This window comes from Sebastes fasciatus, chromosome 11, assembly GCF_043250625.1.
Source record: "Sebastes fasciatus isolate fSebFas1 chromosome 11, fSebFas1.pri, whole genome shotgun sequence".
Lineage (NCBI taxonomy): Eukaryota > Metazoa > Chordata > Actinopteri > Perciformes > Sebastidae > Sebastes > Sebastes fasciatus.
Window position 1 is genome coordinate 28350636 of NC_133805.1, and position 17733 is coordinate 28368368.

Here is a 17733-nt window from a genome sequence, read left to right on the forward strand (position 1 = left end):
TGGGAGGTATATGGTTGAAGAAGAGTTGTGTTAAAGGTTGGTTATATACTTTTTAACTGCGGATGTATTTGTGGGTTGTAAATAAACTTGGGATGCTGTTCATATATTCAACTTGGGATGTAAATAAATCTGAGATAGTTTTTATATTATATTATCATTCTATGATATATGAGTTAATAGAGGAGAAGTGAGAAAGGGGTAGGGTAATATACGTTTTTCTTCTACCTACTCCTTTTCGGACACTATAACTCTTGTTTTGTTTGTTATTATTTTGTATCTGTTTTTATTTATTATATGTTCGAAATAAAGTCTTTCATTCATTCAATATAGATTAGGGCTGTTAATCCATAGTTAATTGCGATTAATTGCACATTTTTTGTCTGTTCAAAATGTACCTTAAAAGCGAAATTTGTCAAGTAATTAATACTCTTATCAACATGGGAGTGGGCAAATATGCTGCTTTATGCAAATGTGTGTATACATTTATTATTGGAAATCAATTAACAACACAAAATAATGACAAATATTGTCCAGAAACGCTCACAGGTACTGCATTTAGCATAATAAATATGCTCAAATCAAGCCAGTATGACATAGTTGGTACCAATGGATTCATTAGGTTTTTTAGTTTCATACAATACCACTTCTTCTACCACCGATCTTCACTCTAGCTTTAAAACTGAGCCTGCTACAACATAAAAATGGCTGTTGTGTTTATAAGTTAAAGGAATTAGTGGCGTCAAAACGAATTTGCGTTAACACGTTATCATCGCGTTAACTTTGACAGCCCTAATATTGATGTATAGGAATGTGTCGATGGTCTCGTGTGTTTCATCGCAGTGAGCTGGTGTCGACCTTCTCCTCTGAACCGACCTGTTTGGTTGTGAGCCCGGATGGAGAGCTGATGGTGGTTGGCACTGGACAGGGAATGCTGCATTTCATCAACACACAGACCGGACAGGTACGAGCAAATTCTCCAGTACAAATTTTCTTTTTTGCCTCCCTTCGATGTGTTCTTCATCGCGTCAATTTCTCATCATGTCGCACATTTTTGGTTTGTATTCATAGCTTCTAATTGGCAATTGAGTAGCAATCCTGACCAACTGTAGACTTCACATGTTTACACAATTCAGTTCACATTTAACATGCATATAAGAAATCAGGTTGCACAGAAACTCTGACAACACGCCTACATGCACTGTAGTAAAATCCATGTGTTAATGCAGCATCTCAGTAATCAGATTTCTCCCCTCCCTGACCTTATCTTTCCTTTTATGCTGGTACACTACTGTCACAGTGATACTTTGAAATCTAGTAGCTGGTAAAATTGTGTATCTCTACCCCGATTATGGAAACCAGGTTTCATGTATACATGATGTTTAAAAAATCAGATTCCTTCAGAAATTGATTGAATCAGAATCTGAATCAGAATCGTAAATACTTTATTGATCCCCGGGGGGGGGGAATTGAGACATTACAGTTATATATAAAACATAAAGAAATGTAAGAAATAGATCATGTAAATCATGTACACAATGCTACAATATATAACACAATACAAAGTAGAGAAAGGTAAGTAATAATACAAATAAGAATAAGAAATGAGAATATAAGAATAAGTACAAATATATGCATTAAGACACAATATATAATGTTATAACCACAGTGCATATACTGTTAGTAAATACAAAATGCTGAGAAGTGGGATCTATTAAGTGTGTTAAATATAAATCCAATAGTCGTGCATATAAACACGCTAATTGTAAATATGTCATGTTGTGTATCTGAGAAAAATTACTATTCAGTTGTCACATTCTGAGAAAAAATGCCAGAAAAATGTCTAATGTGAACTCTCCTCCTGGCTGTGAAAAGGAAGTGAAATCGCTGGTGAGCAGCTGTGACGGCATCTCAAGCTGCGTCTTTCTTAAGGATGGACATCTTGCTACCACCTCCTTTGATGGACGAATAGAGATCTGGGACATCGGGAATGGCTGCAGGTGAGGGGAGCTGGAGGGGAAAATATATCTCTAATCCTGTGTGATTCAGTTCTTTCCTCATATACAGCAAAAGCTACTGATCTCTGAATGAACTTGTGTTTCTTCTCCTTGCAGGACTGCTCTCATTGAGGGCCACACTAATGTGATAACAGCAAGTGATATCACTGCAGACAGAAAGCACCTCGCAACGGTGTCTCTGGACTTCATGCTGAAAGTTAGTCTCAAACAAACCACATTAAATGTTGTTTGTAGGGCTGTCAAAGTTAACGCGATAATAACAAGTTAACACAAATTTGTTTTAACGCCACTAAATTATTTAACGCAACTAGAGTGGAGATCCTAGCATCATATGAAACTAGAAAAAACCTAGAGGATCCATTGGTACCAACCATGTCATACTAGTTTCTCGCAAAGGAGGCTAAATAACTCTCCAAACTTATGTTAAATTTTGCCAAGGAAAAACTGGCATGGGCATTTTCAAAGAGGGTCCCTTGACCTCTGACCTCAAGATATGTGAATGAAAATGGGTTCTATGGGTACCCACGAGTTTCCCCTTTACAGACATGCCCACTTTATGATAATCACATGCAGTTTGGGGCAACTCTTGGGCTGCAGTTTGCCATGTTATGATTTGAGCATATTGTTTATGCTAAATGCAGTACCTTTGAGGGTTTCTGGACAATATTTGTCATTGTTTTGTTCTGATAATTGATTTCCAATAATAAATATATACATACATTTGCATAAAGCAGCATATTTGCCCACTCCCATGTTAATAAGAGTATTAGATCCTTGACAAATCTCCCTTTTAAGGTACATTTTGAACAGATACAAATTTGCTTAATTAATTAATTTGCGATTAATTTGCGATTAAATATTTGAATCCATTGACAGCCCTAGTTGTTTGCAAAATCAGTTACCTGTTTTCTGGTGTTTGTTTCTTTATTCTGCATGTTTTAATGTGTGACCCAGGAAGAATAGAAACCACTTTGTTGCAGCTGATGGGGATCTAAATACCTATAATAGAATTTACTGCTATCAAATTATGCTGTCAACTATGATTGAGTTGTATATGTCACTTAAATAGTCAACATTATCCGTCCTTAATTACGTTAAATGTTTTTCTGCTTTTCAGGTTTGGTCGTCTACTAAAGGCAAGGAGGTAGCAGCCCTGCCCAGCTCCAGCCCTTTGAACTGTGTGACCTTTGACCCCGAGGGTCACCTGCTGGCTGCTGGTTGCTGGAATGGAAACGTGATTGTGTGGAACTGGCTCCAGAATAAAACACTAACAGTGAGTTATCAAGATCAAGTCAATTTAATGCTCACCATCAAATTAAATGTAATAACTTTGAAACTTTAACAAAAGATACTAAACAAACAACATTATAAGATTGACACTTTAATGGGAACTCCACACATAAAAGTCTGTTTACAGGGAGTACTACTGCATATGTGAAAATGGTTGTATAAGGCATTTTGTGGCTCCAGAGGGAACTGTGCACAATCTGATAATTGCCTCAATTGATGTCACTTGAGTCAGAGTGAAGCTGAAGACTACAGTTTAACAATTAGAAAAAAACTTGTTTGTGTGGAGTTAGAAAGAAGTGAGCTTTACCAGACCTCTGTAGCTCCTCATCTCTGCTTGAGGCTAGCAGCTCGAAGCTACAATAGCTGCTACTTGCATAACACACTCAAATCTCCAACTGACATGTCGGCGGTCGAGTTGCATTGTGGGTAATGTAGGCACCAGTTTTTGACAAGGAAGAAGAATGCGTTGGATAAAAAGGATATCTCTGGTCCTGCTGCATCAATTTGAACCTTTTTTCGTCTGTCCGACAATGTTAGTGTGTGTTAGGGCGGCAACTAACGATTATTTTCATTGCGGAATAAACTGTTCATTATTTTCTCGATTAGTTCAGAATCAATTAGTTGTTTGGTCTAGAAAATGGTGAAAAATGTCGAAGATGACGTCCTCAAATGTCTTGTTTTGTCCACAACTCAAAGATATTCAGTTTACTGTCATAAAGGAGTAAAGAAACCAGAAAATATTCACACTTAAGAAGCTGGAATCAGAGAATTTAGACTTTTCTTTTTTTAAAAATTACTTAAACCGATTAATCAATTATCAAAACAGTTGTTGATTAATTTAATTGTTGAAAACTAATTGATTAATTGTTGCAGCTCTAATGTGTGACGCTAAATCGATGGAGTACTCTTTTAAAGTGAATTTTTAAAAATTGAAATTATACTTGATTGTTTAATCTACTAATCTCAGTGTGTTATTAAGGTAGTATGTGCATGGCTAACGTGTATTATTCAACCAGAAGTAGACGGCTATTTTATGGTATTTTGCTATTTCTTAAAAGTGATGCACTATTTCTCTTCTGTCTGTTCCCTCAGTCCCTGTCCGGTCACAAGCGCTCAGTGCGCAGCCTCTCCTTCTCTTCCTCCTCCTCCATGCTCTGCTCCGGCTCAGTGTGTGGAGAGGTCAGGGTGTGGTCGGTGCCCACCTCCACCTGTGTGGGATGTTTCCAGGCTCACAGCGGAGCCACGGAGGTCCTCACCTTCCTGCAGGACGGGGGCCTGCTGCTGAGCGCCGGCTCTGATCACATGGTGAGGCATACAGTATCTTTTCGGACGCACTGAGACATAATTTACGTCATCACTTCCTGAGAGCCTCGTTGCCAGTTGAAGACATGTAACCATGGTAACCCGTGCCAACCTCATGTGACCAAAACCACGGTTTGTGAGAATCGAGCTGTCCGTCAGTATCTGTTATGAACGTTGTTGTCACTACCACATTGCTTTGTGGGATGTTTATGCCGCCGTAGTGTCCAGCGTTACATACTGTAATATTTCACCAGAAATAGTATGCAATATGTGTACTATTGGTTTCATACTACAGTTTCGGACATACTAAAAAATCTCACATACTGTTTTAGCGTACTTATTAGCGTGTTAGTGTGGAATTTCGGACGCAACCATTCAGAAAAAAGACTAATTTACCTTAGCATCGAGGCTCAGATCAAAACATATCAGCTGCTTTGTCATACATTTTTGTGAATTTCATTTTCAATAAATGTACTAAGACATCAGAAGATTAATTTGCTCTTTTAGAATGCTGTCTTTTTTTATGAATTTGCTTTGGGAAAACAACAATCTTCCAACTGAAGATCAATGCAGGACAAGTGCCCCTGCACCTGTTCCCTCTTAAGTGCACCGTATCTCTTATTTTGAAATGAATAGCCTCTTTTTTCTCTATGTCTTCTTGTCTTTCTGTAAAATAGCTCCAGCTCTGGTCAGGAGGACTCGGCCGTTCGGTCACCGCTTTTAGAAACGATGAAGTAAGGTCCTTATTTATCTTGTGTACAAGTGTTTAACTTCATGCCACAGTCTGTGTATGAACAGTGATGATTGAAAAAGCGATAGCTGCCATTTTGTGAAAAAAGGACGTTTTTTAGTGTCACTGTTGTTTTTTTACATATAGCGCACAATTCTCTCTCCACATCGATACTCTCATTTGGTGTTTTAGAGCGAACAGGAGCCTCCTCTGAAGAAACAGAGGTCTGAGACGCCTGCGCCTGCTGCTCTGTGTGTGGCTGTTAATGGAGACTATGCTGCTGTGGGTTACCACGGTGACGGCATCAAACTCTTCAGTCTTGACTCAGGTGTGTTTATGTGCCAGGAATGTAAAAAGAAAAAAAGCGTTTTACTAGATTGAATGAATCTGTCAATCTGACAGAACAAATACGGATATGAAGATGGCTTCACATTCTCAACTCCTATCATACAACCCTACAAACTAGTTTTTGTCTATATAGCTACAGTCAGATAATTATTCTGCAACATACAATATTTCACCAGGACAAAAACTTAACCGACTGAAAAAAGCAACCTTGATTTAATAATAATAATCTTTATTTGTATAGCACCTTTCTAAACATAGCTACAAAGTGCTTGCACAGATACAAAGAAATACAGACAAAATAAAAACAACAATAAAAGAACAAAACGTAAAGACCAAATAATGAGAAAACTAAAACCTGTAACCAGTCGTACTAAATCAATACATATGCCAAAAGAGGACAAATTGGTAATAGAGCTAGCTAACCTGAGGTCCTGAGGTAGGTTTAGGCTGAACTGTCATGTTTTTGAGTTTTTGTAGCTTTCCTCCTTTTTTTTAAATTGTATTACTTTTATTTCTTACTCTCATATCGTGTCTTGCTTGTGTCTTTTATTGTGAAGTACTTTAAGAAATCTGTTCTGGAAAGGCATTTTATATTTACTTACTTACTTACTTACTTAATTATTTATTTATTTACTTACTCACCAACCACCCAAATAGGAAATTATAGTTTGTCAAAATTGGATTTTACAAGGTTTCCCCCAAAAAACAAGGAGACGGACAGACAGACGAACAAACAAACGGACCTTGTGACACCCAATTTTTGACGGACGGACGGATGAACAGATCGAAAGAACCAAGCGAATGAACCGAACTGAACGAACGAACGAGTCTGCCACTACATCAAAAAACAATATATTGTCAAGTCATGAATAAAAAGCCAGCCATGAGTGATGCTCCTAAAAACAACACTAGTAACACAGGCAATATATCGAGGATATAAAACTGCTACGATAGTAACAAAGCATAAAATATTGATGACAATTAACATACACATGGAGATGGACATACAGTAAATCAATAACCTGCTATATGCTGTATTGTAGTGACTGGTGCAAGAGCTTGCACTTGAATCTTGAACCCAACTGACCTTTAATTCAAGTCACCTCATCTATTTCTGTATAAATATTGCACAAAATGAAAATAATATCCTTACTAAAAAATCCCCCAAAAGATCTGGTAAACAAACAGACCGTAACGGTTTTTATTTTAATGGCAGGTGAGAAGATCTGGGACTCCGAGGGCCATGAGGGCCTTGATGTGTCCATACTGAGCCTGCTGTGGGTCGTCTTGGACGCAGAGCAGACGGAACCTGAGCTGCTGCTGTCTGCAGGAAGTGACAAACGTGTGAGAGTCTGGAAGAGAAAAGAAGAAGAGAAGGGACTGCTGGGAGGCTTGACAATGTGGGGAATGTTTTCTGGGCAATCAGGCGTCGTCCTGGCATTAGCACAAAACTCCACGTACCTGGCGACGGCTTCAGGTAAAAACATGACCTAGTGTTTTACAGCAATGTCCTTTAATGTTATAATGTATAACATGTTTCTTAAAACATCACTCTCTCTACTAATGACTGTTTTATTATTTTCCCTTCTGTATTTCCCTTTGAATTAGATGACTCCTCCATTTGTCTGTGGTTGTTGAGCGAACTGGCCCTCGAACCGTGTATTGATCCTCATGAGTATCTGAGGGGCCACAGTGGAGGTGTCACCTGTCTGGCGTTCAGCCCTGATGGTGGACAGCTGCTGTCCGGTGGAAAAGATCAGGTACAATCAAACTTGCCAACCCTCCCGATTTTCCCTGGAGACTCCCGTTTTTCATTACCCTTTCCCGGTTTCCTCCCGACGTCACAATTCTCCCGCATTTCTACTGATTTATGGCAATTTTTTCACACCTTTTTTTTTTTCCTTTTCATCATCTCAACATGTTTCTGGCGCTGTACAGCATGTATAAGCCCTACGGTTTCCAGCCGGATGGCAATAGAGCTACACCAAATGTCTTTTCCCAACAGAGGAGAGCTGCTCGCGACGCCGCAGCGCAGTTTGTGCTGTGCTCGCCGCACATCACAGCAAAGCCAGCATGGTGTGGTGCAAGCCATTGGAAATAACGGGTTTCAGAGTGCAGTAGTGCCGTTGTTGCCACAGGGGTGAATTATTCAGTTTAAATCCTGAGAATTAAAAGTAAAATTAAAAGTAGGCCTATTTAACAAAAAATGCTGTTGCAGTGTATTTAGTATTTTGTTATTTTCATTCTTTAAAAGTCACCAGATTGCAGGAAACAAAGTCTCTGACACAGTGGGGAGGACCCCCAGACCCCCACTTTTGGTTTTGAAATCCTCCCTATTTTTTAGGTCTCAAGGTTGGCAAGTATGGGTACAATGTGTTTGGGCCATAGTATTATGACAGTTTTGATACAAACACTGACTGTATTAATACTGAAAATGTGTTGCTACGTGGACTTTAGCAGATTTGTAGCTATTTTTGTGCCAGGATGACGTATTGTTGTAGGCCAACATGGAAGTTAGAACTGCACTGGTTCCCTCGACAAGAAGACAATGGGATTTTTCCATTGGATTTGGGATTATTGCAGAAAATAAGCTCTGTGGCAAACAAAAATGTATGATATTTACACGTTTTGTTCCGTATAGTCTCCACAAATGAACACCACTTCTATGATTTTTGAAGTGTGAATGCAATCACCAGTAGTGAAAAGCAAACGTTAGGCTATAGACGGAACTACACCACGGACGCATGACTTCAGCGTCACCTCCACTAAGCTTCCGACTTGTAATTTGATTTTCATGCGCTAAACCTCTTCTACAAAAGCCTTTCCTCTTAGAGTGACGTGATCTAGCTAGTGGTCATGGCTGTGTCAATGCCACTCTCACATCATGTTTCAAAGACGACCAAAAAAGCGTCGATAGGAGTAGAAACACAACGAGGCTGTGAAGGCAGACTAGTGAGTAGACGAGTTTACGTGTTCAGCGTGATGACGTTTAATGTCCCCGACAACCGGTGTAGTCTCATTTAACCACTTGACACAATATACTGTGAGACTATATCAAATTTTTCAGCCTTTAGAGATGTCTTCCATGGTAGCTCTCCCTTTAGTATCATTGAGTGTATTAAGCCATCGTTGGCAATAAAATAGAGGTGTTGATTCAACTTTATGGTCAGTTTGAAGGATGTAGTTTGTTGAACTGTTGAACTGTATCGCATTATAGAGAGAGGTGTTTCTGTTATTTGTCCTACCGTCACTGATATAAATGCGTACAGACACATGTTTCAGTATAACGCAGTACTGACAGGTGTCTTTGTTTCAGGCCCTGATGGTGTGGGATGTGAGTTCGTCTCCTGCTGCTCTCTCTAAGTCGCTCCCTCACTCACACAAAGACTGGATCACCGGCTGTGTTTGGACTCCAGACTGTGTGGTAAATCTTCATTACATTAAAGGAACAGTCTGTAGCATTTCAGAAGATCTATTAGCAGAAATGGAATATAATATTAATAACTATGTTTTCATTAGTGTATAATCACCTGAAACTAAGAATTGTTGTGTTTTCGTTAGCTTAGAATGAGCCCTTCATATCTACATAGGGAGTTGGTCCTCTTCACAGAGTCCGCCATGTTTCTCCTCCATGTTTCTACAGTAGCCAGTAACAAAAACACTGGCTCTAGAGGCAGCCTTTCATGTTTTTACGGTTCCTGAAGGCCACCGTAGTTCTCCCATATGCTTGTGAAACTGCGGTAGAGTGCAAAACCGTGGTACCGCCAGCCGCCGTCTGACTTCTGTTGTTCCTAAAGTAGTGTTATTATGGCAAGAATGGCCTCTGATTGAGGCAAACGGCGTTACCACGGTTTTGCACTCACGTTACCGCAGTCTTGGAAAGGGAGGAGTGAGCGGAGGGTTACTCAGTTGGTTGCAATCTGCAACCACACCATTAGATGCCACCAAATCCTACACACTGTGCCTTTTTAAAGAAATGTAACTAACCTGAGTTACAGGTCTGCCCCTGAATAGAGCTGTTACCTGAGAGAGTCATATTACTACAGTACACTGTGTTATTCACAGCACTATTGTGTTTATGTAAACTTGTCTTCTGTTTCAGATTAGCTCTTCAAACGACGGGAGGCTTTGTTTATGGGATCTGCAGGCAGGCCAAAGTCTCAAAGAAATCTCCTGGAGGAGTCCTCTTACATCTGTCTGCTGTCTGGTGAGCAAATTATTATGGCTGTCAATTGATTAAAATATTTAATTACAGTTAATCTGTTCAAAATGTCCATTTTAAGGGAGATTTGTTAAGTATTTAATACTCTTATCAACATGGGAGTGGGCAAATATGCTGCTTTATGCAAATGTATGTATATATTTATTATTGGAAATCAATTAACAACACAAAACAATGACAAATATTGTCCAGAAACCCTCACAGGTACTGCATTGTTTCCTTCTCCCCTGAAAAACCGTAATGCAAATAATTGCGTTGGTGGAGTAAATGAGCTTGCGTAGTTCATGTATAGTGTTGAAATGTAACCGCAGGTCTGTCTTTGTTTTCTCTTTTGAGACTTGCCTGTAGTAAACCCTCAGCCTCATTAGTGGATTTCTGTGTTGACTGTGTTTCTGTGTGCAGGGACGGTATGTGATGGCCGGCTGTGCAGAGGGAGAGCTTCATGTTTGGAACTGGGAAACAAACATGGAGATCTGCCACATTGATGCACACGAGGAACGTATACACCACTGCTCTCTCCTGCCAAATACAGGTAAACATCCTGAGAAAATGAGTGCGCACATACATTCATTTTTTCTCGAAGGACGCTTGTTTTTATTTTAATAGTTATTTTTTTAATTCCTGCTTTGTTTTTAAGACAAGAACAAAGAAGTCAACCCAGAAGAAATGGCTGTTTTCACTGCGTCAGATGATGGCATAGTGCAGCTCTGGAAACCACTACAGGTCTGTCAGTCAACATAAAATTTGGAAAGTTTTAGAGGGTTTTTCATAATAATATCCAACATGTTTGTCTTTTTCTATATTTTTTAGTTTTTTTTCACACATTTTCTTTGATGTGGACTAGATGCAGAGCAAAAATGACCTCCTTAGGATCCATAATAAAATAAAATAAAATAAAAGAGTGGACACTGTCTCTTATTTCTCTGTTGTATGTCTCCTCTCTCACATTTTGTATCTTTACGTACAGGTGGAGCACTTCGCCACCTTCCAGGGTCACAGCGGTGCGATACGTGGCGTGATACGTGGCGCACCCGAACAAGGAGGCGCATATTTCTTCACTGTTTCTGAAGACTGCTCATTGCGAGGCTGGACGTGGGGAACAGGTAAAACTTTATATTCTGTCTTTATATAATAACATTGAGAAAGAAAATAGTTAATGTGCATTCATGAAAGACATCGCTATATATATATATATATATATATATGTTTATGTATATATATATATGTTGATGTATGTATATATGTTGATATATATGTTGATATATATATAGATATATATATGTTGATATATATATATATATATATATATATATATATATATATATATATAAAACAAAATTAAATGAAATCTGTTTTGTTAATGCATCAAGCCAGCTTCAAATTATTATTAGTTTACCTAATATAGAAATTATACTTTCTGCATATACAACTGATAATGTTGTATATGCATATTTCTTACAAAGAGCTCTGTGCCTTACTGTCTTAGTGTCTTGCCTTTGACTAATTCCAGTGTCTTTTTGGGCGAATTTCACTATGAAAATACATATTTCTTTTCAGCGGTGTCTTCAAGTATTCTTTTCAGGCTGCATTCAGCCCCAACAACCTTCATTAACAAAGTAGGGCAGCAAGTATGTTGCTTGAGAGGCTTAAGTCTGTAAAGCCCTCGCTGCTGCTCATTGTGTTCTTCTCTCATCTGGTGGCTGGACGATAAAAGGACTGTTTGTTTAAAGAGGCTTTAGCAAGAAAATCAACCTGAAACAATAAAAGTGAGGGGAAAAAAGTGAATGAAAAGTGAATAAGCCCCAGTGGAAATTACATCCCTGGTTATACTAAAAATTGTATTTACAGTGTAGTTTAAAGGAACAGTATGTAACATTTCGGGGGATCTATTTGCAGAAATGGAATATAATATTAATAACTATGTTTTCATTAGTGAATAATCACCTGAAACTAAGAATCGTTGTGTTTTCATTAGCTTAGAATGAGCACTTCATATCTACATAGGGAGCAGGTCCTCTTCACGGAGTCCGCCATGTTTCTACAGTACACTGACTCTAGAGAGAGCCTTTCGTCTTTTTACGTTACTTGAAGGTCACCGTAGTTCTCCGACACGCTTGTGAATCTGTGGTAATGTGAGCCGCGGAGTGCAAAACCGTGGTACCGCCAGCCGCCGTCTGACTTTCGTTGCTCCTAAAGTAGTGTTATTATAGTAAGGATGGCCTCTGAGCGAGGTGAACGGCGTTACCGCGGTTTTGCACTCTTGGAAAGGGAGGAGTGAGCTGAGGGGTACTCAGTTGGTTGCAATCTGAAACCGCACCACTAGATGGCTCCAAATCCTACACACTGTCCCTTTAAGTACATGCATTTATTGCAAATATTTTGCCTTTACATTATGTATTTTGTAAAGCTTTGTTTCTAAATGAGATATTAAATGTGGTAGAACTGCATCATTACAGCTCAAATAATAATCAAAATATTTTGTTCATTATTGAGATCTTGATCATCATAATCACTCATCCATTTTTAGGAATAAAATATTTAGATCACACTTATTGAGAGAAACCTGCCTTCTCTGTGTACATTATGGCGATTGCTTCAGTGTCTCTCTTTTATTTTCTTTCAAAGTTTATTCACACCCTATATCATCCAATAATCAAGTCAAATGTCCCAGGTCACACACATCATTTGAAACCACCGTCTTCTGTATATATCACTAGTAAGAGTCACCTGATGCTGCTCAGTGAAGGAGGTGTGATCATGGTTGCAATGTGATGTACTCTATCTAATATATGGTGTGTGACCTTTTATTTTGAAAACTGTCCCAGTTCACCTCTGTGTTCTGTCTTTTCAGAGTTTTCCCCCAGTCTGACAGGACCAGTCACAGCTCTGTGCTTGTCCCAGAGAGACGATTTGCTTCTTGCTGGTTATGAATCCGGTTTGCTGGAAGTATGGCAGCACCACGCTGTGGTCGGCCAGAAGCAGGTGAAAACATGCACAAGAAAAAAGAATCTATACTGGACACACGTGTGTTTTTGTGTTTGTGTTAATCACACGGCGTGTCTGTTTGTTTGCGTCAGGTTTCAGACGGCAGCGTCCTAGCGATCTGCTCCATGCCTGATGGCCAGTTTGCTGTCAGCTCCACAAAGCTCGCTATTGATGTGTGGAAGCTGGTGTGGAATCAACAACACAGCTCTGCAAGGTAAATAACTGCAAAACAGTCACACTACTAACATACCAATACTGGACCTACACTACTTTTTAAAATCTTATTTTTTAAACCTTTATTTAGTCAGAAGTTATGAACTAATTATCATTTTTAATAAAGAACTGTGGAAACAACAAGAGAGCAACAGAATAAATACACATTTATTGATGCCAGCATTTATTTGGTAACAAATGAATGTGATGAGGAGAAAATGCAAATACAAACCGAAAGTAACCACTCTTTCTCTCTGTACTAAATGTGAACAAAAAGTAAGAAAGATGTACATGAGAAAGCATTCTTTTCATACCTTATATTTAACAGTGATACTTATGATAAACAGTGCTTTGAGAATTACACATTATCTGATTAATGTGTCAAAATCGATACATTACCTCTCAGTATAGTGATTACTGCTGATACAGATGGGAAGCCACATTAGCAGCATGTTTTCCTGTAATACTACACTGCCTATAATCCGATTGCTGAGGTGTGCCAATTTCTGTAGTGGTATAAAATCACTACAATGTCAAAATGGAAGGATACTGTTTGAAGGCATATTCATCATAGGTGTGTTTTGGGCGTAACAGGAGATAAACCAATCAGAGTGCCATCTCCCATTCCCTTTAAATACCAAATGTGCCTGCAACTAAATAGAAAGATTTGCACCATAAATTTGTCCATAAAAGTTCACCAGAATGCAGGGAATGAAGTGTTTGACGCTCAAAATTTCTGTTGTGAACCCGCCTATGTAGTTGCATCTTACCATTTAAATAATACGCCCTTTAAAGAGCAGATTTTTGTTGGTCTAAAGGCATCAAGATAGCAATGCACCAACAAAGCACCTGACCACACCTTATTTTAAGATCAACACGCTCATGGGCGCACAGATGGTCAACGTGGCAACGTGGCAACGTGGTAACATGGCTGCTGGGCATGAAAATGACAACTGTGTCAGTCTGAAACTAGCATTAGGCCTTTTTCACGGAAGACATTTTGACATGTCACAGTAGGAAAAGCACAGGTGTAAAGAATGACAATAATGATGGCTCAAATCCATTTAGCTGCTTTGATTTCATCATCCTGGTATTGTGCATGTTGATTTCCTGTCACTCTCACTGGGACAATTTTGAGGATTCCCTCCAGACATGTTTTAAGTAGGGCTGTCAATCGATTCAAATATTTAATCGCGATAAATTGCATGATTGTTTATAGTTAATCAGGATTAATTTCAACTTAATCACACATTTTTTATCTGTTCTAAATGTACCTTAAAGGGAGATTTGCGAAGTATTTAATACTCTTATCAACATGGGAGTGGGCAAATATACTGCTTGATGCAAATCTATGTATATATTTATTATTGGAAATCAGTTAACAACACAAAACAATGACAAATATTGCCAGTATCTTCACTCTTATCTTCACTCAGAAATTAGTGGCGTTAAAATGAATCTGCGTTAACGCGTTATTATCGCGTTAACTTTGACAGCTCTAGTTTTAAGACAAACTCTGCAATTACATCTTCCTGCACAGTGAAGCTCAAACATTCAAGTGACAATAAGCAAAACACATTTTGGGGTAGAGGGTTAGTTAGGTAGTTCCATGGAGACTGGAAATTAACCAAATACGGTGTGAGGTGTTGATTCTACACACTAACCAGTCCTGCTCTGTCCATGTGTTTCTGTTGCTCCCAGCCTGGTGAAGGTAACCACGTACAAAAAGAAAGACCCAGTGGTCCACCTCAACTACTTCTCCGTCCTGATGAGTGTGTCAGACTATGGAGTAATATCTGACGTCACAATAGATCAGGAAAACGATTGGAACCACACAATCACTAGGTAACACACTACATACTGTACTGTACGGTATTTACCAAAATCTTTGTCCAGGTTTTTCAGGGTACTTTAAAAGAATCATTGTCCATTGGCTGATTATCAGTTTTTTGAAGTTTGGAGAAAACTCAATTCTTCCTGAAAGTTTTCATCATTATTATGTGAATTTTTTTTTTTTTTTTGCTTGTTGAATTAAGACAGAGGAAATGTCAATCAAGGCAATCCCATTCATGGTGGAGGTGATCAGAAAGTCAAAAAAATATTACTGATGATGTATTTGTTGAAGTATTTTCTATCAAATTTGCCTGCTGATATTTGTCATTTTTGACAAGATTAACCCTTAATGATCGCTGCAGGTAGCTGAAAGTGGTAAATATTAGTCATATCCTGGGTCAGAATGCAGACCACAGCTAAATACAGTAATTTGTTTTTAAATGTAATATTTAAGTTTTAATCTCTGCAGCTTCTATTGACACACAGTTTAGCTCAGTTCTACATATGGTGCTATTGGGTTGTTTCTTATACACTGAGGGGTTTTATTTTAGAAGCCCCAAATTATTAAACCAAGCTTAAAAAAGCTCTTTGGTTATTTGGCTTTTATTGCAGCTGGAGCCGAAGTGTCCGAATTTTGAGCATGATCCGTAACGACGAGAAGAGCATGTGGCTGGTGGGCGAAGAAAGCGGAGAAGTCAGAATAGGCTTTGTTGTGAGTTTTGCCCAACTTTTCTTTAAATAATATTAATAATGTTGTAGGAACACCATAAACGTGTTTGTTGTAGCTCTCACATTTATTAGTGAAAAGAAAATATATTATTGTCAGTTAATTGATATCACCTGGCAAAGAGCACTTCCTTTTTGTCTGTCTAAGCAGCTCCTACATTTCAATTACAAATGAGGTCAAACCTCAGGTCTAGTGTGCCACATACTTTATTTATAGTAAATGTTGATTGATGCCTCTGTCCTCTCTTTCCTCAGTTTGCCATGGGCCCCAAAAACAGTTTCAATTCAGCTTTCAGCTCAATGAACCTAGAGACCACCGAAGAGGAGAAGAAGGGGGCCATGATAACAGCTGGAACTGTGGACAAAGGTACTAACATCTGTACTGTTTTCCGCCGCAGATGCTACTGTTACTACTCTTACTTCAAGCATACGTCTACTCCTGCACATGCCAGCTTCTTGTGCGTTTGTTCATTATGTGATTATCCAACGTGTTGTATGTTCTTTCAGAATTTGTCGTGTGTGGAGACGTGAACGGCAACATGTGGTTCAACCAGCCTTCAGAGGATTCCTCGTGGAGCAGCAGAAAACCTGTAAGAGCTGAGAGACTCTGAAACAGAACATAAGATATTAGAGTATATTTTATTTTGTAATATTTATAAAAAAATAAAACCCACAGCATTTGCTTGAATGACAAAACTATAGACCTTTTCATAGCCATTCTGTTGCTAGGGCAACAGCTTTGGTCTAATTTTTTATTATTATTTAATACAGGCAAAATACACATAACAAACACGACAATATGATGGCATGACAATATAAAGAAAAAAAAAAAAGGAAACCACGTAGACAAAGGGAAAATAATAAATAAATAATTAAAAAGAGTCAAAAATCGAATTAATAGTAATTCAAATAATTAGGTTGACAATACCGATACATTTAGAAACTGAAATATACATATGGCATAGGGCGTATGTAATAATTATATATAGTCCCACTCTTTAGTAGAGAACATTTTTTTCATGTTGTGTTGTTCTACATTTTGGTGGTTTGTAGCAATTATTTTTTCCAAAAGAAATTGGCTTTGCAATGTATTTTGGGGATTTTTAGATTCAGATTTGTTCTTGATTGAGGTTTGAATATAAATATTTTGTCTAATAGAATAATTGTATTTATTATCCGAGGACAATTTGCATCCAGAACCCCCAACATAATGTTTACAGGTGTAAATGTTAAATAAATATTGAGTAGCCGTAGCCAATTTTGGATAATAGTCCACAACCTTACAAAATATGGATAATAGAAAAGCAAGGAAATAAAAGCAAACATCAGAAATAATTGTCCTTTGCTTTAAGCCATGGCTTCACTTTGTATTTTTTTTAATGATGATGTGGATGTTTTATCCCCAGGCTCACAGTGACCGGATCAGTGTGCTGAAACTAACTGACCGCACCATCATCTCAGCCTCCTACGACAGGACAGTGAAGCTGTGGGACAGAAACACTAAGAAACAGGTACGTCAGAGTCTTAAAAGAGCAACAACATTGTGGGAAATACGCTTATTATTTCTCTCGCGGATAGTTGGATGAGAAGATGGGAAGAGGTACCAAGTGTGTGCGCACAATCCAGGCAAAGATGCTCAGGTGCAAGACAAAACATATTTAAATGTAGGGCGCAAGGTAGAAGCAGTCATCAACTCAAATCATTATCACCTGCTTGACCGCGAATAGCTGGGAAAAACAAAACAACACAAGATGTCGATCACAGTACTCCAGATAATAGAAACTCAGAAATCCAGAAGATATATATATACATATATATACAAAAAGTTAAATATGACAGAACTTGAAAAACACATGGTGGTCATTTGATAAGAAGTCTGAATGTCTTGTTATCAATAATTTTACAGACAGATGGCACAAAGGTTTAATGAAAAGAATATATAAATAAATAAGTTTGGGGAAAGAAATAAGGGGTGAAATGCAAAGGGAAAATTGTGCAGAAATATATAAAGAAATAAAGGCACGAGTACATAAATAAATAAATACATACATTTAAAAATAAAAAATAAA

General features: G+C 38.2%; 1 protein-coding gene across 4 annotated transcripts in view; it reads left to right on the plus strand.

The window, feature by feature from the left end:
* tep1 (telomerase-associated protein 1) overlaps nt 1-17733 on the plus strand; it is a 42530-nt gene that overhangs the window by 23664 nt on the left and 1133 nt on the right. For all 4 annotated transcript variants that reach the window (XM_074652048.1, XM_074652047.1, XM_074652049.1 and 1 more), the window contains exons 35-55: nt 841-961; nt 1873-1997; nt 2112-2211; nt 3133-3288; nt 4398-4610; nt 5285-5341; nt 5530-5665; nt 6902-7162; nt 7294-7445; nt 9002-9109; nt 9788-9892; nt 10310-10439; nt 10545-10630; nt 10875-11010; nt 12759-12889; nt 12985-13106; nt 14807-14950; nt 15551-15650; nt 15920-16031; nt 16172-16254; nt 17071-17175. In XM_074652048.1, the coding sequence (XP_074508149.1) occupies nt 841-961; nt 1873-1997; nt 2112-2211; nt 3133-3288; nt 4398-4610; nt 5285-5341; nt 5530-5665; nt 6902-7162; nt 7294-7445; nt 9002-9109; nt 9788-9892; nt 10310-10439; nt 10545-10630; nt 10875-11010; nt 12759-12889; nt 12985-13106; nt 14807-14950; nt 15551-15650; nt 15920-16031; nt 16172-16254; nt 17071-17175 (2683 nt within the window). The remainder of the gene's footprint in view (nt 1-840; nt 962-1872; nt 1998-2111; nt 2212-3132; nt 3289-4397; nt 4611-5284; nt 5342-5529; nt 5666-6901; nt 7163-7293; nt 7446-9001; nt 9110-9787; nt 9893-10309; nt 10440-10544; nt 10631-10874; nt 11011-12758; nt 12890-12984; nt 13107-14806; nt 14951-15550; nt 15651-15919; nt 16032-16171; nt 16255-17070; nt 17176-17733) is intronic.